We start from the raw sequence: 25992 nt of genomic DNA, 5'->3' as shown, positions 1-25992 counted from the left end.
ACAGCGAAAATTAAAACACTGCGTCCGGTGAATCCTTTAAAAATAAAAGTCTAACTAACTTGACCAGTTTTTAGTTTTACCCCAATTTTTTACTACTTAAGTAACACAGACGTGTAACCATACAGACTTTTTTTTTGTACCCAATATGCTCATATATAAAAAAATTAAATATTGTAAAAATAGAAACAGGCTTACATCCCACCATTCAAAGTTAAATAAATAAAGCAGTTAGAGTTCCACATTACAAGACAGAAAGGTGCATCATTATTACCACTGATGTTGCAAACTACATGCATATTACTATAATAATGCTAAAAGAGACAACTGCCCTTTAGTTTAAATCATACGAAATAACACCTCTATTAAATGTACTGTTTGTACTCCAAATCACAATACGTATTATCTCAGAATCTATTATCTTGGACACACAGTGCACACTGGACCACCTTCTGTACATAAAGGTTACTGAGTCAATATTTGAAATTACTGCAGGCTTTTATTTTGAAGGACACGGACGGTACCCTCTGTGATTTTCGCTCCGGTAACTCGACGCCACTGATTCTGCAGGTATGTCGACTAAATAAACAATATGAACACCTGCAAACTGAACATTAGAGGAATTTACTGAACATTGTTTTATTCATTGAACTGCTGCTGAGACAGAAATGTTGTGTGTGGAGATGTGTTGTGTCGCTTTAGCATCAGCATCTGTGAACTCAACATGGGGTTGAAACTGATCTGACTCAATGATCAGTTCCAACACATGAGTGTTTAATAAGAGCTCCGATTGTTTCTTCAGCATCATTGCAACAGGTCCTGAGCTGCTCTCTCTGTCTCGGGCGTGTTTGGACGGTTTGTGTATCCTGGGGGTAAATATTTCACAGGTCATCGGAGACCCCGCCCCCCCTACCACCTTTTCTTCTGCTCTACACCTGAACATCTACCAGACTCCATGTTAAATGTGTGGTGATTTGATTTATTACATCAATTTAGCAAAATGCAGCACGAAGTAATGAAGGAGCTCAGGTAATAAAGCTTGACCCACTTTAAGGCTTGTATCAGGTGCGTTGTGTATTTATTATTTCCTGTGCTACACGTACTCATGTTTGTTGACAGCATTTTTCAGTGCGTGGGTGCAGAGTAAGGCGTGTTCTGTCAGGTCTGGGTTTATATCCACCAGGTGCCTTAAGGCATCACCCCATCATACTCTGACTTGAAAAGTATGCGTTGAATGAATGCACATGCATTGATTGTGGGTTAAAAATCTTCAGAGAAAAAAAGACCACATACATTATGGAAACTGGTTCTCCTTTGATTTTTTTGTCTTGCAATTAAAACACTTATTGTCATTTTGTTTTATTTTTTGCTCATCACCTGTTATTTTTGTTGGATTCACGTATCATTGTTATTTAAATGAATTTAAATGTACTTTTTATGTTCGTTAATGTAATGTATCATTATTTTAATTTTAAATAATACAAATAAGAGTAGTTCGTCTCCAGCCAGCAGGGGGAGCCAGAGTCTCTCACACACTCAAACACACACACTGCTGCTGGCAAAGAGGCCTCAGTTTACATTCCTGTTTCTCACGGCAGCGTCAGAGTGCGTACGTGTGTTGAGTAAAGAGGCCGAGTACAGTGCTGAGGTTCTTACACTGAACCACAGACAGACAGAGAGGAAACTGTGCAAATAAACACTGAGGGGTGTTTGGTTATCTGTGTTCTCTGCTCTCTCGCTGTAAATCAAACGCACCTCAAAGGGTTTGAAATGTTTGAAATGACCTTTAGAATAAGGTTCAGGTCCGTGACGCTGCAGAGAGTTTCTCTCAGTCTGTGTGAAGCTTTCAGGTTTCTTTGCAGCTGCTGTTTACAATGTTTTCTAACGTCACTATAAGGAGGAGAAAAATCAGTTCCTGTTTTTTTGTTTTGTTCTATGTTCCTTACTTTGCATCATCAAATGTCACTTTCACACCTGTAGTTTGTTTTTTTTGGTCCAAAGCAAGAGACAAAGAAGACACAATGGGCCTCATGCAAGAACAACTCGTAACAACAGATTCGTTAATTCTTTAGAATTTGTTCTTGTGTCACGAGTCATGCGCATTCAGCCTGGGTCTGTAATGGATTGTATGATTTATTACTGTGAAGTAACTTTGTGTTAGAAAATCCAATCCAACATCTTCTGTTCACAAAGCCTGGCAGTGCAACATCAGCTATTATGGCACATATTCTTTTGGCCATTGGTCATTAATCGCCTTGCTGTGGCGAGACGTTTATCTATTTTCGTATTCATTTCTTTCTTCACTTCACTTTATCACTTGAATAGAACAGAGCCATTGTTAGCGACACCTGTGCTTTTCCAACTATGACAAATCAAAACGTCTTCCATGGAAAAGGCCCACGCACCTCCTCCTGTAAATGAATCCTCCGATTGGGCCTTTTCTCCCGTTAGCTAAATTACTAAAATATATACTCCACTGCTAACCTTAGAGTCACACCAGATTAATAGAAATCAATCCTAAATTTGATATTGTGTAACAGGTTTAAACTCTGTCCCCGTGTACCCATTAGCCAAAAGCTGATAACCGGACCTACTTCTCAACAAAATCAGCCAAAATGCAAATGCTGGCGCTTCATCACACCCACTGGAAATAAAATGCAGGTCCAATCAGGTGTCATCAAATCAAAAGTTTTACATCGCAGAGAGAAAACACTGAGGAGGATCTTCTGATGTTTCTATTCTTAACAGATTCAGGAGGGAGTTGAACTCACAGCTCTGAGCCTCTGGTCCTCCTCCACTGAGAGGATGTTTACACATCACTCTGTGTGTGTGTGTGTGTGTGTGTGTGTGTGTGTGTGTGTGTGTGTGTGTGTGTGTGTGTGCGTGCGTGTGTGTGCGTGTGTCATCCGGGTCAAGCAGAGTCATGCATTTTTTCCATTACCCTCATCAAATCAATGTTAAACACTCCTCCTCCATCTGCCCCTGTACAACCACGGTATGTGTGTGTGTGACCAAAACGCCTGATCAATAAGTAGATAGCATATTTGATCAGTAAAAACTGGGACAACCAGTGTGCCTGATGTGGTTTCCAGATAAACTGCTGCTGATTTTTGGTGTCATTTCACGGCAGCTCAGATTCTATATTTAAAGAAATGACTGTGGTCTAACGTTTCCACTGACAGGTTGAGATTTGTGGCTTTGAGTGAAATATCATGAAATGTAAAACAGAGATTCGGGTCACGATTGAATTTTCTTTAAAATGAATAAGTCCAATAGTTTGGTTGATGACTTCAAACGCTAAATAAAGATGGTGAACGTGGTCAATATACATTTATCTCAAAGCACCGCTGTGCCTAAAGTGCGGCCTGTAGACTGAAGACTTTTAGACTGGCTCAAATGTAACTTTCAGAATTAAACATTCTTATATTTAAGCCAATAGAGTCGCTGCCAACAGGATTTTCTATTGGATTATGGTATATTGCAGAAAATAAACTCCGTGGCAAACACAAGTTTATGATACTTACACGTTTTGTTCAGCAAGACAATCTCCACAAATGAACACCACTTTTATGATTTCTGAAGCGTGAGTGCACTCATCAGAAGTAGAAAGCTTAACGTTAGGCTGTAAACAAACTACACCACAGTCACCACCACCACAAAGCTAAACGCGGACTATAATGTTCGGCACGACGTCGTCTCATTTAGCCACTTGTTAGCATGTAGCTTTTCAAGACACATATCTTAAGCTTGTGGTAACCACATACCTTATTTACCTATTATAAAAACTCATTGACTTCAAGAAGAGGGAACCGGTAGTGCAAAAATGTTACACATTTCACGTTTCAGGACTCATTGCTGCAGCACTTTGTACTGTAAGCAGCCTGAGAGGCTAAACTCAGGGCAGGAAAGTCCCAATAAGAGACACTGTCTCATCCATCAGCCAAACACTCGGCCTGTGTTTTGTCAACCCTACAGTGGAGTTCAGCATGCAACCCTGACACCATGACGACCGCTCAGTAAAACCGCCTCTTCTTCAACTGTGGCTAAGGACCACGCGTCACCATGGCAACAGTAAACATCCAGCAATGGCCCGGCGATCGAAGGAGATTACAACTAAAGAAAGGAAAGTTTTGATGAGTATTTTTACATTAAATCACATGATAAACAAACAAAAACAATAGCAGAACAGGGAAATGTAAATTATAGATAGTAAGGGTGGGCGACTGTGGCCAAGTGGAGAGCAGGGTCGTCCTTCGATCTTCGGTGGTTCGATCCCCGGCTCTTGTAAATAATAAAATCAAAAGAGAGAAAGTAAAAGTAATAAAACGATGTTTCATCATAGTGGTGGTCATCTGTTTTAGACGTCTGCTAAAAGATGATTTTGAGTCTGTTTCTTTTAGACTTTATTCTGCAAGTGAAAACAGTAGAAACCTCAGGAGAACAGCACAGTGGACACAATGGAAACTACAGGACATCACCTGTTCTCACACAAACATACACACACGCACGCACGCACGCACGCACACACACACAGTCATCCAACGTTTAACCCATCAATGATGATCCTTCACAGTCTGGTTCTTTAAGTCATCTGAAGGAAAAGTCACAAAAACGTTCAGACCAAACAGGAAACGGAGTTGTTCACAGCGGCGTACGTAACCGTCCGCTGACTCCGTTCGCTGTTGATCATTTTTGTTGTCGACTCTCTGAACGTGAGGATAACCTGCAGACGCCGTCGTCCACGACATCACAGCCAGAGGAAAAACTTCAGCGAGTCAAAGAAGGTCTAAACGTGACGCTCCTGGTGGATACGTGTCTTCAGAGGACGGCCAGGTCGTGGCAGCTCTTGGAGCGCACTTTGACCGCCATGCGCTGGTTGTTGCGTGCCACCAGTCGGTCCAGGAAGCGCCGAGCCTTCTGGCTGAGGCTCTCTTTGCGCTTGTACGCGGAGCCTCGGCGCTGGAGGGCCTCGGCGTCGTCTCGACGGAGGCGGATCTGCCGGATCACGCCCTCGAACAGCTCGGTCACGTTGTGCTGCAAAGACGCCGACGTCTCGATGAACTTACAGTCAAACACCACCGCACACGCTCGGCCCTCTGGGAAACGCGCGTGAAAGAGAACAAATGATCAAAATAGAATCCATCAAACGTTGTACCTGTATTTTGTATTTATCTACACCTTGTGACCTTTGACCCCCACCTTCCACAGCGACTTCTCTGGATCGCACCAGGTCGCTCTTGTTGCCCACGAGTATGATGGGAAGGTTTTCGGCCTGGCGCGTGCGTCGCAGCGTGATACGGAGCTCAGCGGCGGCGTCGAAGCTGGCGCGGTCGGTGACGGAGTAGACGATGACGTAAGCACTCCCGACCTTCAGACAGTCGTCTTGAGAGGAGTCGTCCTCTTCCTCCTCCTGACAGGTAGAGAGTCGTGGACACAAAGATGGAGGGAAAGAAACATCTGAGTTTTAAAATCCAGATTTTCAACAGCTGGTTCTTCTATGTTCCTGTTCTTTGAAGGATTTATTGTGAAGGAGCAATTAATCAAACAGGTTAGCAACCGAGCGAAATAGTCAATAATGATCCTCTTCAACATTTGGACACATTGGGTGATGTAATCACTTGACAAACACTTGAGCGAATGCATCCCCGACACTCGTTTTTATGTTGTGATCTCAACAAAACAAGCTTATGTTCCTGGGATCCTTTTTTCTGATGATGATGTAACGTAATTATTCAAAGCAGAGAATCTAATTGAAATCCACCATGAGGTCCCTTTGCAGGACGCCATGTACCCATAATCCTCTGCCTCACAACTGACCTCCTCTTGGTCCACAGCTGTACTTCATCAACACACACACACACACACACACACACACACACACACACACACACAGTACCAGTTTGTCGTTCTCCCAGGTATCCATGACGATGAGTGTGGATTCCTCTCCATCTACCGTCAGTGTCCGCTCGTATGAGTCCTCTGTAACAAACAATGAACACTTACATTCACAGATGTCATGGCAATCCATCCAGTAGTTGTTGAGATATTTCAGTCTGGACCAAATTGCTGGACTGACAATGTCAATGAGCAACATCTTCCTGGTCAACAACAATGACAACACAGTTGATAAACCAAACATTGAGTTAAGTTGACCTGAAAACTAAATGCCCCCTCGCACCATGTCAGACTGTCACCGGATCAATACGGGTTGTCAATCATGGCCTCAGGCCAATCGACACGTGACACAGGAGACGATGATCAATGATGTCGGGTCAGTCAAGGTTGTGCTGTCAGAACAAAGTCAGAGACAGAAGCTGAGCACCGAGCTGCCGAGGACCGAGAACGAAAGCTACAACGCAAAAAAAGAAAACATGGCTGAGGACATTGACGAAGTTCTTCCCTCTCATGTCTGTATACTGAATATGAATCAATCCAACAGCACCTCGAAAGATCAATTATTAACCTTAACATTGTTCGTTAAATCTGAACAAAAACCAAAGGGTAAAAACAACAAATCACCGTTTTATGGTGTTGTTAAGTGCCGGATTATTTCTTGGTCGGGACTATCAGAGACTAGTTTAGCAGAGATAGTTTAAAGATGCTTTATTCGTCAATAGTTTAAAGATGCTTTATTCGTCAATACTTTAATAAAGATGCTTTATTCGTCAATCAATAAGGTCATTTTACACAGCGTGCAGGTGGAGTGTGTCCTTTTGTATTTTTCAAAGCGGTCAAAGTGTCAACCATAGTACGGCATTCCTGGAGAAGTTTTTGAGTGTTGGGTGCCTTGTTCACGGGAACTTAACACCTGGAGGTAAACTGGCTACTTACTAAACAATATTATATAATTAGTACGTTTTTGATGTGCTGGCAGGCTGAATAGTTATCTTTGGATAGCTGTTTTCAGTCTTCATGCTAAGCTAAGTTAGCCGGCTGCTGGCTGCTGCTTTTTATATTTATATTTAATATACAGACATGAGAGTAGAATCAATCTTCTCGTCAACCTCATGGCAAGAGAGCTGCTAAGCACAGTTCCCAAAATGTCAGACTTTTACTTTAACGCATCTTATCAGGTCGGTCACTCTGGTCCCGCTCAAAAATCTCCTGCTGCCCAGAAAGCAAAGTTTTCCCCAAAGTATTATAACTAATATAACAATTATAACAAATACATTTGTGAAGCTGTTGACAGAAATCCAACAACTGCAAACAATAACATTTCTTGGTTCTTTTGGTATTAGCTGTTAAGCAGACTCAGTTACAGAAGTATGTATCTAACTAGAATTTGCTAACATTAGCCACCACGAGCTACCAGACCAAGAAAATGTGTGTTGAACTAAACAACAGTTTTGTATTTTATAAATTAAAAAAAATATTTGTAGGAGGAAGGAGACAATATCGACTTCTTTCTAGTTTAAAGCTTTTCTCTTGTTTAAAGTGAGAACATTGAGTATTAACTAAGATAAACTAGATAAATGAATCGAACAACAAAACTTAACTTCCCACCTCCGGGTTGTTCATCTTTCTCTGTGATTCCGGCAAAGATTCCTGCGAGGCTGGTCTTTCCGACGCCGGGGTCGCCGAGCAACACCACTCTGTAAACACAGTCCGAGTCGCTCTGCGAGTCGTCGTCCGAGTCTGAGCTCCACTGGGCGCGGTAGTGGAGGGACTTGTCTCCGGGGTGGTAGGACGCCGACTGTCCCAGAGGAAGGTGGTTACGCTGGGGGCTCGGCTGCTCGGTGCTGCCAGGGAGCCGAATGTCCTGAAAGTCCCGAGTCCAGGACTGGTGCCGGTAGAAGTGGGCGGGAGGAATCGGCGTGCTGCCTCGCCGCCGCAGAGGCTCCTTCTCTCTCTGGGTGTTGAGGGTCATGTTGCTACGATAACGGCATCGGGGCAGGACAGACCTGAGGGAGGAGACGGGACGATTCAGGTATCAGAAAAAAGTCTGGTTAGCTACGGCCTTTAACACTCTTTAAAGGTTTTCTGATTGACTTCCAACATGACCAATCACAGAGCGTTTCTTTGGCATACAGAGCAGAAGTCCCGCCCCCTCTCCAATCTAATATAATCTAATCTCAGTATTTCTGAAAATATGAAACATGATACGTTTTCCGTCCATTTTCCAAGACAAAGCAGCGATCACTTCTGCCGCCCTCCATGGGTTTAACCTCTCAGGTTGCTGCAGTGACGTAGAAGTGTACTACAGGGTGTGTCAGTACACTGTGACATCACCACTGGGTGTGCTTACAGGTGCAACAGTCTGTAAACGTTGCAACCAGAGAGGGCGTTGAAACACTGATCGCTCACAGGGTTTGCACACCAACAGTGAAGGTACAACACTAAACTGTGCAATGCTATTCAGGCCATGTCTTAGTCTCAAGTGACTTCCTGTTTAAATGAGGTTAAACAAATAAGAATAAATCTAATTAGTTCCAATGCTCTCTGCCTGGTTCCGGGGTCATAATTCCACCCGAAATACGCTTACTTTGCCCTAAGCGTTTTCACTATAACAACGTTATAGTGAAAACTATTTTACTGGACGGGAAGAAAAGTTAATTTAGTTATTTGCTGAATTCTCCGAGTTTTCTAAATCTACTCTCTGACTGATCCTTCAGGGACTTTCGGAAAAAAAAATCTCAAGCCTAAGAAAATATCTGAGAGGATCGGATACCAGGACAGAAAATGTGTATCACTACACATCACCTCACACTAACTATGCTTTCACGTGCGTGTTTTGTGTGAAAACGGCGTTATTCTGTAAAGATCTCATTCCATGTGATTTCTGTTTTAATATCTCAATAGAAGTCAGTGGCCTGGAGCAGACTACTTCAGGGGGTACAAGACAACTTTCTCGGGAACTAAAATCACCACCTCAAGGTTGTATGCCAACCCGCAACCAGTCATGTTGCAGTTTCCATCCATGTCTGTCCAACATGTCATCACTTCATCATCTTAACCGTCGCCGGCGCAGAAACATCAAATTCATCAACTATTTGTCTACTAGCTAGCTAATGAAGGACTAACTGACATTCTGTTGCACCATCTAGGTTTAAAGGTACAATATCCAAGATTGGGAGCATTTCAATTGCCTCTCAACGGCTCTCAACATGTCGACGGCGAGCCGGCGGCTCATAGCTAACAGCGCTAGCTGCGCTAACAGTACAATTCGTTTGGCGTTCTTCAATTCTAGACATGTAAATAGTTCTTTTATCTGTAAGCTATTTGTGACAGTCACGCGTTACAAAAATTCAGAGGTGCATCATCAAGTGCACTGACCACTTACGGAGCCTACTCGCACCCATAGACTGAATATAAGAAGTGGACGTAGTCATTGCGACGTCACCCATTGGTTTGTGGACTGCTGTTTTGAAGCCTCGAGGTCGTCGATTTATCCGTCGCCATGTTGTTTTTTTTGCAACCGATGAACAGAAGTTAGCATATTTGGAATGCGAAGGAGTGACGTAGAGATGACGTATACGGCCCTGGTAGCAACCTGTCAATCACAAGGTAGCCCCGCCCTAAAGCATACTCTGCTTTATGGTCTATTTGACTCTAAATGGACCATAATTTACTAAATGAACATCATGCTGTATTGAAGAAGACTTGAAACTAGAGATTGAGACCATAAACTCATGTTTACAATGTTTACTGAGGTAATAATTTAAGAGAGAAGTAGAGTAATTTCTCATAGATACAATACAATACAATCAGACTTCTTTTTGCAACCAGAGGAGTCGCCCCCTGTTGGTCAGTAGAGAGACTGCAAAGTTTAAGACACTACATTGGCTTCATTTGGCAGAACTGGAGGTTGCCACCTGCTCGCTCCACGCGCCGGCCGTGATTACTTCATTTTCTGGTGCTCGCTCCTCGTGCAGGCTTCGCTACGGAGAGTTGAAGCCATGCTTTACATGCACTAAAAGCACGGTCGACCGGCGCGGCTATGTCAAAAAGTAAGAAAAAGCTGTGACAACACCACACGCAGAGGGGAGAGCAACTTTATTCTCTGCTCAGGTAGACATCACTCCACTATATCTTTACAGATAATACAGTAGTTGCTTGCTGCTATATTAAAGGAATGTTAAATGCAGCTCCTTTAAGTTCAAACATAGCTTAGCTTTAGTTTGAATGGGAGTAAAAACAGGTCACTATTCAAGACAGCTGCGACGTAACGTTTAGATAGAATAAACCTTTCTGAGCAGGTATGAGTCATTCCTCAATGTGAGTTTCATGGAAAATGTTAGAGAGATAAGAGAGATTAATGAGCAGAGAACTCTTTTTTCCGATATTTACATTGGGAACACATTTCCTGTGACAGACTACATTAATGATGACGCTGTGCTGAGCTTTATGTTGTAAAGTGTACAGTGTGATTTTATGCTTTTTAACATTACTTACTCTTTAAAAAATAAATAAAACTGTCTGAGAATCAGTGACATATAATTAAATAACAGTAAAGCAGATTAGACTAATTATGATGTTGAATTTGATTAAATTCCGGTTACTAGAAACCGTATATGCACACATTGTATGCACCTCTAGTATGCATAAGAGCGCACAGACACACAAACAAACCTCCTACGATAAATAATTCAGGTATTTAAAGGTGCCAAGTACCACAGTCAGTGATAGTGAGAGCAAGTTAGACCAAGTCAAAGCTCCTGTGCTTGAGGGTGGTAAGTGAACTAGTTACAGGAACTTATTTTGGGTGTACAGTTATACAGCTTTAACATTTTCTCTTCTTCATTTTCTTTTCACAGCAGAATGAAGCACCAGACACTCAGGAGGCTAAAGGTCAGAGGTCTCTCGTCTATACAGTGAAATGTCATACAGTACACGACTGCTAGTTAGCCAGTTGAAAAGAGTTAATGAAGCTCATGTGCTTTTAAGAAAATTAGATCAAACAGAAACTCCTTGTTAAAAAAAGAACGATAAATAAAGGTTTCACATTTACAAATTGTACCTAAAATGTGCCGAGATGTAAAATAACATGATATCAAATGTGAATGTTTTGTTTGGAACTATCTGGAAATGATGTGTTTTGTGAAAACACAACTAAGATATAATTTATGTGTGAAAACACAAATTTAACAAATGCTGTTTTTGTAACAGAGAGCTAAACAACAAAGAAATTAAAACATCAACAGAAAATAACATGCAATATATAGATAGATAGATAGATATAGATATAGATATAGATATAGATATAGATAGACAGATATATAGTCAGATAGATAGATAGATAGATAGATAGATAGATAGATAGATATAGAATGATAGTCAGATAGTCAGACAGATAGATAGTCAGATAGATAGATAGTCAGATAGATAGACAGATAGTCAGATAGATAGATAGATAGATAAACTTACCGTACACCCCATCAACTGTCCTGTATTGGTCCAGCCTCAGTAAACAACAGAACAGAACTGAACCCTGTCTCTCTGTCTCTGGCGGTGTAACAGTACCCTGGTGCCACAGTAACCCGCCTGGAAAAAAAAGTTCCACAACAGCGTTAAAAATTCAGCAGTGGAATCACAGAGTTATCTAGCCCCCTCTGTGTGTGTGTGTGTGTGTGAGTGTGTGTGTGTCAGAGCGACAGCAGAGGAGAAACAGATAACTGAGGAGGGAGTGAGTGTGAGTGTGTGTGTGTGTGTGTGTGTGTGTGTGTGTGTGTGTGTGTGTGTGTGTGTGTGTGTGTGTGTGTGTTGGTTTAGGGAACATTTTGGACACTTCCTGTTTGAACCAAAATGCATAGTTTGGCTTCATGAAACAGTTCAGATAAAACAATTAAAATATGTAAAACATATATTTAATAATTGAAAAAAAGAGTCACCATCTGAGTCTAAAGTCAGATTAAGGATGAGCTCCACCAATGTAAAATACAGAAAACAATATTAACTGGATCAAAGCTTTTTAATTAAATCCAGTATTTCCACAGAGTATTGACTATCGAGTGTTAAAGTCAGTTCAAGTGTTTTCAGTCGCTATAACGTGCAGTATATGATAAAAACTCTGCCTGTATTGAAATGAATTAAAACCCCCAATATTCTTACTACAAATACAAAGTCAATACGAGTTGATAGAGGTCTAGTGGCACATTTTGCACTATTTTTAAATTGATTCCCAAAACCTCAGAACAGAAAGCCTGCATTACAAACTGAAAGTGTGGAGTTTGAAAGACGATGTCATTCTCCAGGAGGGTCAATGAAAGACACGTCCAGTGCTGTTGGAGCTTGATCCATATCAGGTACTACGAGTCAGGATATCTGTGCTTCTGCTGCACAGATTTTGACCACTAATCATCATCATCATCTCTTTGTAAATCATCCAACTTTACACTTCATTGCTGTAGAAAACCTTTAACTCCGCAAGCCCTCACAGTGTCAGCAAGTTAGAGACAGTGAGTCAAAACTTTGACTTAGTATCACAAAATGTGGATTTAGAAAGTCATTATGAGATACTTAGAATGCCAGAGTGTTAAGGTAGTAGCTCATATTTTGGATTCAGGATGAGTATCATTGTTAATCTTTCATGCCCCCCTCCTTCCTTTTTTTTCTGGCATGAGTTGACATGGAAAATTAGATTATAGAGAGAAACCAACATCACTTCCTTTGTGTCCTTTGTGTCGGCGTGAGTCTCTCTTACTGGCACTCAACACATCACAGATGTTTAGATTTGATCCACCCCCTCAGTTTAAAAGTTTAACATTTAAGAGGAGGAGTTTCCTCCCAGATGGCCATCACCTCCTCCAATCCAGCGAGCCAATAAAGTACAGTTCCTCTAAGTCAGCAGCACAGAAACCAATCGCTGATCATCAACCAGCTCCACCAGCAGCTCCATCGCTCCCTCTGCAGGCGGACTGATATTACTGACTGTGTCAGCGTGTAATCAAATGATATTCATATTAAAATAAAAGCCCTTTATCATACAATCAATTATTTTATTAATCTTGTAACTCATAACGTTCCTCCTCTTCCCCCCCATGCACTGTATAGGTGGCGCCCTAAGAGGAGAGAGGGACATGCTGGACTGCATCCGACCACTGAAGGTTGTGGTCCTCAGATTCATCCTGACTGGCAGGAGAAGGAGGAGAAGGAGGAGCTAGAGTAGAGGACACAAATGTAATACAGAAATAAGACAGTTGTAATACTTATACTGTAAAACAAATGTATTTATGCAAATTGAGTTTTGATCCATAAAGACTTTTTTCTCACCTGCAGGAGGAACCTCAGCTTTCATCCATCTCCACAGTTTGTCAAGAGGTTTAGCTGCAGCAGGAGGGAAACAAATCGATGTCAAGCTTCAGTCAAAATTGCGGAAAACCCGAATAATTCCGATTTTCCCAGTTTTATCGCACAGTTTAATACAAAAGGTTAAGTCTCAGTAACGACTGTAGTTCATCTCAGCGCCGGCAGGCGGAGCTGATGCTGACTGAACTGATGGTTCAGAGTCTCTGAAATGAAGAGAATTAAATGACGAATTAAAAGTTAAAAGTAAAGGTTTAAATAAAGGTTGAAAATCTCAAGATTTGAATAACTTTTTGGGTGCTTTAACTTCAGCTGTTTCTCTCACAGAAATACATTTAAAAATCTGAAAAGAAATGTAGATAATTGAACTATTTCAGATCTTTTTCCTTTTTTTTCCTTTCAGTCCTTTTTGAGTGTGATTATATTTAAAAGTTGCATGAAAGAAGGTTTGGTTCAATAACACTTACCTCTCCTGGAAAGCCAACATGCTGTTGAAACCTCCTCCGGGTTTGATCCAGAATCTGAACCTCGTTCTGCTACACGTTCCCCCTCAAGTTCCCCCTCAAGTTCCCCCTCAAGTTCCTCTCCAGATTGCGGTCCGGATTCCACCAGGAGAAAGACTCGGTCCAGCAGGTGGTCCATCATCTCTTGGGCTTTGTCTGGCTCCGTTCTGATGATCAGGACACGAGCGGGTTGTCCCGCTGAGATCCGCAGCTCCGTGAGGTTTCTAAAGAATCAAAACCCAGAGAGACGCTTCAAAACTCTAAACCCCAACACACATTAGGACCTGCAGCACTGGTCTGGGGCATGAGCAAGAACGTAAACACAGGGAAAAGGTCCTGGGTTCTAGGTTAAGGTTGTGTGCACTTTTCTTTTATGAGTTTATGTCGTTTGTTTTTATAATTTTTTGCTAAATGCGATGAAAGTATTGAAACACTCAATCCGTAGAGCAATCCACACAGCCGGTATTCAGAAACTTTGTCTTTAAACAAGCCATCACATCTATAAATGGTCAATGTATGTATATATATATTTCACAGTTTCAAACATAAACATTCTAAATGTGTCCCAGTTTATTTCAGGTTGCAGTTTTATGTGAATGACATCAGCTGACAAGAAGTAAACATCAACCCAAGCTGTTGTCTAGCAGAGAGTTTCAGAAGGGAAATACAGGTATGTATCCAGACAGATAGCACATTAAAGCATGTAAACATGACATAATATAATATAATTTCACCGGTTAGCTTCTAGCACGTGTTGACTTTGGTTAATGCGCATCATAATATGCATTAAGCAGGGTATTATTTAGGGCGGGGCTACCTTGTGATTGACAGGTCGCTACCAGAGCCGTATACAGCTTCTCTACGTCCTAATATGGTCACTTCCGTTCACTGGTGGCAAAAAACAAGTGCCAAACTTGAGGGTTCAAAACCACAGTCCACGAACCAATGGGTGAAGTCACGACGACTACGTCCACTTCTCATAGAGTCTATGGTTCTTACTTGTTTCTGCTGTGTCTGAGGATCCAGCAGAGAACCAGCAAAACCATCAGAACCAGCAAGAGAACCAGAAGGGAGATGACTAAGAGTTCAAAGGTCATCGTCACTCAACTGTCTGAACAACAGCGGGCAGCAAGGGGCTTTGCTCCTCAACACAACACACCTGTTTAGGGAGGAAAGGGTAGATTAACATCGAGGTTTAAAGCTTATTCTTGACCTTGAAATGATCTTACAACAAGGTCCATTTAGTAGCTGTTCTGGAGCTTTTGACTGTATCACAGAATCTTCTTCATAAGAGGGAGTTTTAAACCTGAACTTTAAAGCCACCGTGGATAATAACTCTTTAAAGTGCTCAGGGAAAAATGGAATGTTGACCTTCTACTATTCCAGCACAATTGAGAAAACTGCCTCCGGTGATGAAGATCATGTGATGTGACAGAAAGCTCCTGAACGTCTACAACATAGACCTAGAGGTGAGGGTGTTTTCTCAATAGCTTAACATTGTTTGCTAGAAACGTTTCCCTGTGATCATTCAAATCATCTTTTTAAAGATGCAGTATAGAATAGAATAGATAAATAATCAGGATGTTGTGGCTTTAATAAAAACGACAACCTCTACGGGACAATAGCAGAACTTCACACTAGTAGACTGGAGTAACAACAACACTTTATTCTTCAAGCATGTATTGATTATATGTTTAACTTACCTGCATCTCCTGTTGGGATCCTGTCATTTGAAGTAAGTCAGTTGTTCAGAAAGTATTTAGAAAGATTCAACAGTTTGAAAAAGTTGAAAGAAAACATTCTGTTTTGTTTACATTTCCTAAACCAATCAGAACTGGATAAACACAACATTATGTCTGACAGGAAACCTTTCTTTTCTGGCAGCATCTTCACATAAGAAACCTTGAATTTCTACCGATAACAATCATTGGCCTCTTCCAGAGAAAGTCCAGTAAGAAGCTGTTCAAATGTCACGTTTCTTGCACCCTCAAATTGATTGTCAATGGTTGCTTAGTAACGGCAAGCGTGACAGGAGCGCAACCCTTATTTCTTATTTGCCATTTCTACATACTGTTTATTGGTTCCATACATAGTTATTGTTTATTTTATGTCTTAGTTTTGTCCTTATTGTTGGGGGTTCTTCCCATTCACTTCACTACAGTCAGAGTTTCATCACAGCAGCATCTAGTGGACATTAGAGGAACTGCAGCTCAACACAAGGAGGAAACAGGAAGCGGGTTGTCAGCGTGTTATTTAATCAGATTAACGTTGATCAGGAAGGCAGAGCATGTTTTTACAAAATAAAATGTACTAGAGAAGAATCTTCAGAAAAAATCTTTGTCTCATATCTTTTTATATGAAAGCACCATCAGATAAAATATCATACATCAATACTTACACTCAAATGTACCCTGATAGAGAAATATTAGGTTTGTATAAATAAAGTGTTTATTACAGCAAAAGGACAAAGTAACATGAAGGACGATGAAATACGCAAACGCTCTAGAAAATGTTGTAAATACAACAATCAATATACATACACAGTGTGTGTGTGTGTGTGTGTGTGTGTGTGTGTGTGTGTGTGTGTTCAGACAGCATTATTGCTGGTGTTATTATTGATATCCATCCTGCTGATCAGTTCGGTCACTAACTGCTGCACAGTTTCAGAGCGCAGCCGGCCGACTTCGAGGACGCCCTCGTGGTTCACGCTGTCCGAGTCCTCGTAGCTCTTCACCACCTGACACAGATCAATCAATCAATCAATCAATCAATCAATCAATCAATCAATCAGTGAATCAATCTATCAGTAAACCAATCAATCAATCAATCAACTATAACACTGTCATATCATATCACACTGAGTCAGCTCATCATTCAATTAAATCAGTATTTCAGTTAATCAATAAAGCAATTGATTCATTGATTAAGTAATCAATTAATAGCTGGTGGAGTTCATCGTTCTTAATAATCAGGTTGATTTTGTGACTTTGTGTCAGTCACAATGGATCGAAATGTTGACGTATTGATCGGTGTGTTTACCTTGTTTGTGATCAGAGAGAGGCCGAACACTCTCAGACCGCAGTGAGTCGCCACCACGACCTCAGCAGCCGTACTCATACCTGTAAACACACACAACACCTGACGTCACTGAGACCACTACAGCACTACTGGTACTGAAGAAAATACTGTGAATAATACCACTGTTACTGTTAGTACTGACACCACCACTTCGATGATAATACTGTGAGTAATATTGCTAAATCTTCAGTGTTGTTTGTTTATATTGTGTTTGTAATGAACGTTGCAGCATCCGTCTGGTTTCTGTGTGTGTGTGTGTGTGTGTGTCTTACCGACAGCGTCCACTCCGAGTCGATGCAGCAGTTTGGCCTCAGCGATGGATTCAAAGTTTGGCCCCCCCACCATGGCGTACACGCCCTCCTGCATCAGGCCGGTCACGCCCAGCTGCTTGGCGATGTCCATCGCGAGGCAACGCAGGTCTTTGTCGTAGCAGTCTGACATGGCCGGGAAACGAGGCCCGAACCTGTAAACAACAAAGCCTCAAACTTCAATACTTTGTTTTAATTACATCAACTGCGTGTTTCACAAATAAAACGTTACAATACAATCAACATACAAAACAACTGTGTGACGAACAAATAAACAAGACAACCAGCTTCATCACAAACGAATAAAAAACGATAAACAACACAGGTATATATGTGTGTGTGTATACGTGTGTGTCTTACTTGTCGTCGTTGGGTCCAGTCAGCGGGTTCAGACCGACCAATCCGGGGAAGTTGACGTGGTCTTTGATGATCATGATGTCACCGGGCTGGAGGCCGTCGGCCAATGCGCCGGCAGCGTTTGTCACGATCAGAGTCTTCACCCCCAACAGCTTGAAGACTCGAACTGGAAACGTCGTCTGATGAGGAGACAGACAGACGGATACATAGACAGACAGACAGACAGACAGACAGACAGACGGACCGACAGACAGACGGACGGATACATAGACAGACAGACAGACAGACGTATCTCGTCATAACTTTGGTAATCATTTGTCTCTAAAACATAAGGTCATGTTTTTTTTAATCTTAAAACATTCAGGCAGCAATTACATAATCCACAATTGTATCAGTTAGAGCACCAACTAGAAGACAGACAGGTCTTTTCAGCATGATACACACCAGAGAGAGAGAGACCGTGTGTGTGCGGTGTGTGTGTGTGTGTGTGTGTGTGTGTGTGTGTGTGTGTGTGTGTTTGTGCGTGTGTGTTTCAGCATTTGGGAACCCAGCTCAAGTCATGCATGAGTTCGATCACATGCAGCCTGTTAGCAGGCTGTTCAATGCTGCTATTGTTTCCCTTTATATCCCAGAGACACACACACACACACACACACACACACACACCTACACACACACACACACACACACACACACACACACCTACACACGCAGATCAAGTTCAGTCTCATGCTGCATTAAGTGTGTTACACCGAGGTTTGCGTGACTGAAAAGGTTTAATCAGCTCACATGCAGTGTGTGTGTGTGTGTGTGTGTGTGTGTGTATTTATTGTTTATTGCTCTGTTTGTTTTAGTAAAAAATGTTAATCATGTGAATTGGTTGAAAAAATGTGATACTTTTCTAGAGCACTGACATTTGTTCCAAAAGACAAAATTAGTAAATTCTTAACCTTTGGGAAACACAGATGTGTGTGTGTGTGTGTGTGTGTGTGTGTGTGTGTGTGTGTGTGTGTGCTTTTGTCTTTGCGAGAGCTGAACTGAGTTTTAGAACGTGACAGGTGAAGTTAGGATTAGGTTTAAATTAACGAGAGACTCACAGGAGACGTGTTTAATCAATAATTGCCCAAATAGGTGGAGAAAGTCCAGAAACACCGGATCCTTCATTGTTCATGATGCAACTCAATCTTTTATTCGACCCTCACTGCCTCCAAAACAGAATGAAGTATGAGTATGAAGCCACCGCCAGCAGACGGCTAACTTAGCTTAGCATACAGACTTAAAACGGGGAGAAACAGCTAGCCAGCAAACTGTCTAACAGCTAGAAAATCCACTTTCTAGTAACTCTGGAGCTCGTTAGATGGCACGAATTGTTTGCAAAAACTGACGTTTCGAAGCTTCGAGATTGACGATTTCGCCGTCGTCATGTTAGTTTTTTTTTGCAGCCAATGAACGTAAATTACCATATTTTGACCGCTTTATGGTCTATTTAACTCATAGACTTCTATACAATCTGATTTATTTTTGCAAGCGGAGGAGCAGAGAATGCAGGTTTTAAGACATTTCTGCATTGGCTTCACTCGGCAGAGCCGGAGGTTGCCGCATGAGTTTGGCACATAACCCCCAGAAATTTGGCGAATAGTACATTTGTCATTTTAACACATTTTGTGCAGATTAAACAAATAAAATATAGCATGTTATTTAGTGAGACTATGATGTGATGGTAGCTGGATTTTATTACGTTTGGATTGAGCCGGAGCTGTTTTCCTGTTTCTTGTCTCTGGCAGGACGCTGGTGGTAGCTTTATATTCATCGTACACACATGAGGATGATATCAATGTATAAAGTTTATCCCCAGAATGTTGTACTATTCCTTTAATGTCAGTTAAACGTGTGTGTGTGTGTGTGTGTGTACCTTGCAGAGTGAGTGCCCTTCATACATGTGGAAGCGACCCTGCATGCACACACATGTCCTTCCCTTCAGCTCCCCGAAAACCAGACGACCTGCATGACCCTGCACTGCAACACACACACACACACACACACACACACACACACACACACACACACACACACACACACACACACACACACACACACACACACACACACACACAGAGTCAGGATTAAGGTGAGAGACATAGTGATGCTAATTGCTATGCTAGCGATTTCCCCCAACTTCCAGTCTTTGTGCTAAGCTAGGCTAAGCAGACAATCTTGTTTTTTCTTTCTTTTCTTTGCATGTGCAGTTATATTTTTTAATTTTAGCATTCAGACATTATACAGATTGAGCCAGATTCCTCGTATTGATCACCCCAAACTCATTTTATAATCAGAAATCAATTTCCTCCGTTTGCTGTTCAGTTTGAGGGGGTTGGTGAATATTTGTCTGATCGATCAAAGATCTACAGACTTTTGTCGGCTCTTTTCGATCAGTTCTTTGATCCGCAGTCTGCTCAGCTTTGTGGACTAAAAACACAGTTTGTGAACACAGATGAACAATTGACGATTTAACATCAATTTTAATCTTAAATCTCACAAAGCAGAGGGCATTGATTATAAATGTGGACTCCGTAGGTCCTTTAGAGGAATTCAACGGTTGTATAGAAGAAGAAGTTAAATACTAAAACACTGACTGTTAATCAATACATAAAATGAAAATATCTTAACACACAGACTGTTGTTTTTATCAGTAAATGTAAGAGTATAAGATATGTGAATAAATATGTGGGGAACAGCTTTGCACTGTTTACGGTTGTCAGTCAGTAATGAAGTCACTCATCAAATATTAACAGTATTAAAATAGTGTATATTCAGAGTACCTGTGCTCTGTGGGAAGCCCGGTATGTCAGAATAAGCGAAGGAGTCCTGACACTTGAGCGCGTCAGCGAGCATGCCCAGTCCGGTCCCGCAGATGATCGCCACCTGGGGGCGGTGCCTAGTCTGAGACCTCAGCCAATCAGCTGTCTTCTGGTATTCGTCATGACTACAGACAGGAAGAAGAGGAGATTTTTTTTAGGGATAACTTGTTAAGTGTGAATACTCAAAGACCTCCACTGCACAGTCCTTAGATGTCATGTTCACCAAAATACAGAAATAGTGCAATGAAAAATACACTATCCAAGTTCTAACCCGGTGTCCTTGTGTTAATTGTTGATTAATAAATAAATATCTTTTTATTTTCTCACCCTGTAAAAAGACTTATCTTGAACTCGGAGAAAGTTAAAAAGCGTAGAATAGAAAATAATTGTGGAACCAGCAGGTTATCACACTTTAACCGGTCAGGAGGTGAAGCTCTGCAGCAACGGACCTTTATAATAACCTTTGCATTCAGTTGGAGTCATATAATCTGATTAGACTGTGAGTTTGTTTACATCATCGTCTGAATGCTCGTGCTTCTTGTCTGGCTGGTCTCACTGTCGTGTTTACATGTCCTGGACATGAAGTACCAGGATAAAGTGCAAGATAATGTGTAACTGAGCAGTCACATACACACTGATGTTAGTGTTTTCCTTTCTCAAAATGATTTATCTTTGAATAAAGTCACAGTTTGACATTCCGGGACATTGGCATAATCGCTGTCTGATGAGAAGATTGACACCACTGTCATATCTCATGAATACAAAGCTTAAGCCAGCGGCGGGTTAGCTTAGCTTAGCACAAAGGATGGAAACAGGGGGAAACAGCTAGCCTGCCTCTGTCTGAAGGTAACAAACCTAACACCACCTCTAAAGATCACGAATTAACACTCTCTCATTGTTCCGTACAAAATCTGAGCGTTAATACGTCAGTTTGCCGGATTAGAGGGATTATGTGCCGGACGACTTATATTTCTCTACTGGTTGTCCCGGCAACTGGTCATAGTCTGGGCTAATAGAGTTGCAACAGACTGGAGCTATTTCGCTTAAACCAGTTAAATTCAGGGCCAATTTAAGCAGAATTCATCAACTCTGGTGTCTCGTTTTTGATCACAACTGCAACGACAAAGCGCTACAGCTCTGATTCACGACTCTGACCGGCTTCTTTCCAACGGTACCCGAGGATCGTGGGTGTTGTAGTATTTATGTCAAAATGACGAACAAAACCTGGTTTCTCAGGAAACATTTTGACAAAAACATTATAGGATAGATACATCGTTGTGTTTCTAAAGTTGTGAAGGATTTGTTGGCAACAAGCGGTAAAGTTGTAGATTGTAATCAACTAAAAGTCGTGTAGGAGAACTACGGTGGCTGACATGAAAATATACATATTAATATTATATTCCATTACTGCCAATAGATCCCTCTAAATGCTACAGACTGTACCTTAAAGAAACTACACTCTTTACTTTATACAGCCGGCGTTTTACAGTGAATTTAGTCATAAAAATCCAGTACTAATAAAAATACTTTTCGGTTCTCACCGGTACGTAAATTTGGAAGAAAACAAGACTATAGGGAACAAGAGAGAAGCAATTTTAGAGAAAAATAAAACTAAATTATACTCTAAGTATTTTTTCTAAATACTGTGATTTTGCCAAAGCTCCTTTTAGTTTTCTTACTTTAACCTAAAGTTTTGGTAGAATATTGTTCCTCTTAAATACGTAATACCATGATTAGATAAATACAAGTGTTGTAAACAAAGTTCTTTTAAACTTCAGTTTGTTTCCCCAGTTCTGTACCCTGTAATTACCAAAAATGTACAGAAATACTTACTATAATGTATTTCTCCTTTCCTCCTAAATGCCCAGTTGTTTTCTTCCACTGTGTTTACATTTAAGGACCAGTATTTTATTGATATCTGGTTCATACAATGAAATAACACGGTAAACTGCAGGTTATTAACAATAACAAGAAGCTCTGAGATTAATCTGAGGGGTCATAAACTGATTAACAGGGCGAGAAAGGAGAAAGAAAACACTATACGGATTTTGTTCTTATGAATAACTGAATAATAGTACCTTTTATGAAAAACAATAATGTTTTGGTTGAACTGTTCGCAGTAGAAATACGCAGTGACGACGGGTCACAAGCCAAACACTTTAGGAAACACTGGTCTATTATTACATGGAGAGGAAGAGGACGTTGATACACTATAGTGAAACAACAATAAAACAATTAAACATACATTGGTAATAAGATGTCATAAAGAAGTTTTCTCACCTGATTTGTTCTTTGCTGTGCATGATGGACGAATGACAGATGACCGATGATGATGATGAGGAATACAGAGCAGACCGATGTGTGTGTGTGTGTGTATTTCTGTCACTGTGTGTGTGTGCGTGTATAAGTGTGTGTGATGGAGGGACAGACAGTCAGAGTGCGGCCAGCTGATAACACCATCAGCTTACATATTCACCGGTCACATGCTCCGGATTGGTCGACAACTCAACCATTCATCAGCTGCAGCCAATGGAGACTCAGTGCTGTAGAAACATGTGTGTGTGTGTGGGTTTTTTTTTTTCTTTTTAATTGTGTAAGTCTGGTTTTGCATCACGCCCCCACAGACAGTAACGTGACTTTACTGCAGTTCTCACTTTGATTCTGCCGCCCAACACACACACACACACACACACACACACACACACACACACACACACACACACACACACACACACACACACACACACACACACACACGCACACACACACACGCACACGCACACACACACACGCACACACACACGCACACACAGTCAAAGGTTAACTGTATATGAATGGATAGTTTGGAAAAAAAAGACAAATATTTACAGACACAGCATGAACTTGTTGCACTTTACTTAGTATTTCCATTTTATTTTGGAAAAAGAGGTAAACATTTTACTTTTCCTTTCACTACGTTTATAACTTTACAGATTGTGTTTATTAATCCAAAATAAAATCAACAAATAACTTCTGAGGTATTATTGTGGACGAGACTTTTTTGATCCTCAGTAGTGAACCCACAAACTATGAAGTAATTAAAATGAACTATAAACACATTAATGTATCAATTATTATAATGGAGTAATAATATATATGATTCTGATTCTGTCAGTCTGCATAACAAGTACTTTGTTAGTAAAGTTATAAGTAAACGTCTGAATGCATGACTGCACCTTTCAGGGTTACTTTCTATCAATGGAACTCTGTGGTCCAACAGACGAAATCCATCTATCTCCACCTGTAAAAATAATTAATTAACTTGTTACATTGCCTATAAATATCCGGGTGCAAAGGACACACAGACATGTCCTTTGCAACCCTCGAGAACCGCGGTTTACATCACACCTGACGGGTAATAAACACAGCGGTTCTCAAGAAGAACACCGCGGGCCAAGCAAGCGGCCCGTTCTGAATCGGCTATGTGTTGAACAGACTGTGCACTAGTTTGTTTAAACCTGTGCAAAAACAGCGTTTAAGGTTTATTTCTTGACTGGGACCAATAACGTCTCGGTGTCTTCGCTGTCTGTCTGGAAACTACAGTGAGTCCTGTTGGGGTCAATAGTTGATAAGTGAAAAACTAGTACACTGATCAATAATTCTCCCAAAGCCACACCGTCAACAGATCAACCTCAAGGTCACACCAGCAGGTAATAATGTGACTGTTCAGGTGATACATTAACAACTTTTACAACCTGCTCGCACACAGCAGGTTATCACTGAGGCTATCAGCTCGCAAACTTGTCTTTACTGTAATAGTCTGCTTGTGATTCATATTCATCTTGTGACTTCATTCAAAAGGCTTCAACTCAACACGTGTGGTTGAATGTGCCATGTATCAACAGCTGCCTATCAGCTAGCAGGTTAGCGATTCAAAGTTGACTTGTACTTTGAAATGAGGTTTAAAATAAATCAATGTGTAGCACGTTTGCATCAGTTAAGTTCAATTTGTCGACATGAACCGATCAACGACCGCCAGGCCCCCGACTCAAACTCTTGATTCGGCCAATCGGAGCTGAGATGAGGCGGCTTAATGAGCAGCAGCTCGCCGGCCCGTTCTGTTTTACAGTAATTGAAACTCTGCGTCGAGTCTCATGACCGGATGCACACCTCACATGCTCCCCTGCTGGCGCTCTGATCAGCTGCTAATGAGGCTCATGTGGGTCCGCTGGACGGGGACCAGAGCTGGACTGGAACCAGAGGGGCCAGGAAGTGAGCCTTGATTGGTCCCTCTTTGAAGTTACGCTACAGTGCGTTTGTGTTGTGAGTCCATCAAACTAAAAAAGCCTCAGTACATTTTCACCGGCAGATTTTTAAACACACATTTATTCTTTTAAGATTTATTTTTGGGGCTTTTTTGCCTTTAATGGATCATGACAGTGAAGAAAGGAGGAGAGTTAAGGGACATTGCGTAGGATTTGAACAGGGGCCGCTGGAGTAAGGACGTGGGGCTCCCACTCCACCAGAAGAGCTACCGAGCGCCCAACAAACACAATTCTGTCCGGAAATAAAACCTAAAATCAACTCGTCACTACTGCAAAATACAAAAATCTTCTGAGAATTAAAAAAAACTTCAGAGGTCACGTTAAGGAGAGAAAAAAGTTTCACGTGACAAATCAGTCTCTTGTATTTTAATTTGACTCGATCCACTCTGTGTGTGTGTGTGTGTGTGTGTGTGTGTGTGTGTGTGTGTGTGGTTTAACAGGAGCCATGTGGAAGCTGGTTAGCAGGTTAATGGACGGAGCACAGCTGGTGGTTAGAGACACACAATCACATAGAGTTATATTGAGGACAAAATCTGGTATTTTACATGATACATATACAGTTTATGTATATAAAAACAAATTACTTTTTTTAACATAAAGTCAGATCAGAAACTTAATATCAGCCCGGTATCATGGCAGGTGGGGAAATAGTGGTTTTGTTGCCTAAATCTAACTTTTTTCCATTTTTAACGTAATTTCGTTCGATCAACACGAAAAAACAGACAATTTGTGTATTTGTACATGAAACTAATAGATTTTTGACTATTTCACGAACTGCCGTGAGACTGTGTTGTTAATTTGGAGGACTGTTTGTTTAGTCTTGTTGGTATTTTAAAAGTAAAAAAAAGCTTATTATTGGTTCTTCACGGAGTCACTTCACCTAATTTACAAATAATGTAACTTCACCATTTTGAATTAAACACTTTAATGAATCATCAGAAGGGTGTTTTAGGAGGCAGAGGACGGGAATAATTCTGCACCACATCCCCAAGTTTATCTTAAAGAATTCTGATCAATTTGTGTCATTTGACTTTTTTTCCGTCACATGTCGAATGAATGAGCCGAACGCTCAACATTACTGCGTTCCTTCACCTCAGTCGAAATGTGAAAAATGTGACCGTGTCCACTTAAATGTCATTCAGATATTTGGCATTCCTGGACCTATGTGAAGGACGAGCAGTCAGTCGTGTCCTGCACATACTTTAACTCCTGCTGCCTCAGCTCGACGAGGACAGAACATATCTGAGAGGAGCTTCACACAACACAGTAAAACTAGTCGTAGTAAAGATTCTTATTGTTCATCCTGTGTAAACGATGAGGGACAACACCCTCATCAGCCTCATAG

At 41.2% G+C, this 25992-nt stretch overlaps 2 protein-coding genes across 2 annotated transcripts; both read right to left on the bottom strand.

Moving 5' to 3' along the window:
• Nucleotides 1-4425: 4425 nt before the first annotated feature.
• rem1 (RAS (RAD and GEM)-like GTP-binding 1) lies at nt 4426-11537 on the bottom strand. The gene is made up of 5 exons (XM_079157151.1): nt 11362-11537; nt 7501-7898; nt 5894-5976; nt 5197-5407; nt 4426-5093 (listed from the first exon to the last, which is right to left on the bottom strand). Exons 2-5 carry the CDS (start codon nt 7862-7864, stop codon nt 4816-4818), a joined length of 936 nt encoding a protein of 311 aa, XP_079013277.1. The 5' UTR covers nt 7865-7898; nt 11362-11537; the 3' UTR covers nt 4426-4815.
• A 4444-nt stretch (nt 11538-15981) lies between these two features.
• pnp4a (purine nucleoside phosphorylase 4a) lies at nt 15982-22763 on the bottom strand. The gene is made up of 7 exons (XM_079156655.1): nt 22624-22763; nt 20305-20468; nt 19398-19501; nt 17489-17664; nt 17093-17283; nt 16782-16861; nt 15982-16479 (listed from the first exon to the last, which is right to left on the bottom strand). Exons 1-7 carry the CDS (start codon nt 22644-22646, stop codon nt 16330-16332), a joined length of 888 nt encoding a protein of 295 aa, XP_079012781.1. The 5' UTR covers nt 22647-22763; the 3' UTR covers nt 15982-16329.
• Nucleotides 22764-25992: the final 3229 nt, after the last annotated feature.

The sequence above is a fragment of the Pholis gunnellus genome (assembly GCF_910591455.1).
Source record: "Pholis gunnellus genome assembly, chromosome: 3".
Taxonomy (NCBI): domain Eukaryota; kingdom Metazoa; phylum Chordata; class Actinopteri; order Perciformes; family Pholidae; genus Pholis; species Pholis gunnellus.
The sequence above is the reverse complement of the archived record's forward strand: the minus strand, read 5'-3'. Positions and strand labels throughout refer to the sequence as shown.

Coding starts and splice junctions, on each gene's coding strand:
- rem1 (XM_079157151.1), bottom strand. CDS start 7,864: ATGACCCTCAACACCCAGAGAGAGAAGGAGCCTCTGCGGCGGCGAGGC. Junction 5,977..7,500: donor GAAAGATGAACAACCCGGAG/GTGGGAAGTTAA, acceptor TGTTTGTTACAG/AGGACTCATACGAGCGGACA. Junction 5,408..5,893: donor CCTGGGAGAACGACAAACTG/GTACTGTGTGTG, acceptor TCTACCTGTCAG/GAGGAGGAAGAGGACGACTC.
- pnp4a (XM_079156655.1), bottom strand. CDS start 22,646: ATGCACAGCAAAGAACAAATCAG. Junction 20,469..22,623: donor CACAGCAAAGAACAAATCAG/GTGAGAAAACTT, acceptor TCCTGTCTGTAG/TCATGACGAATACCAGAAGA. Junction 16,480..16,781: donor TCTCTCTGATCACAAACAAG/GTAAACACACCG, acceptor GATCTGTGTCAG/GTGGTGAAGAGCTACGAGGA.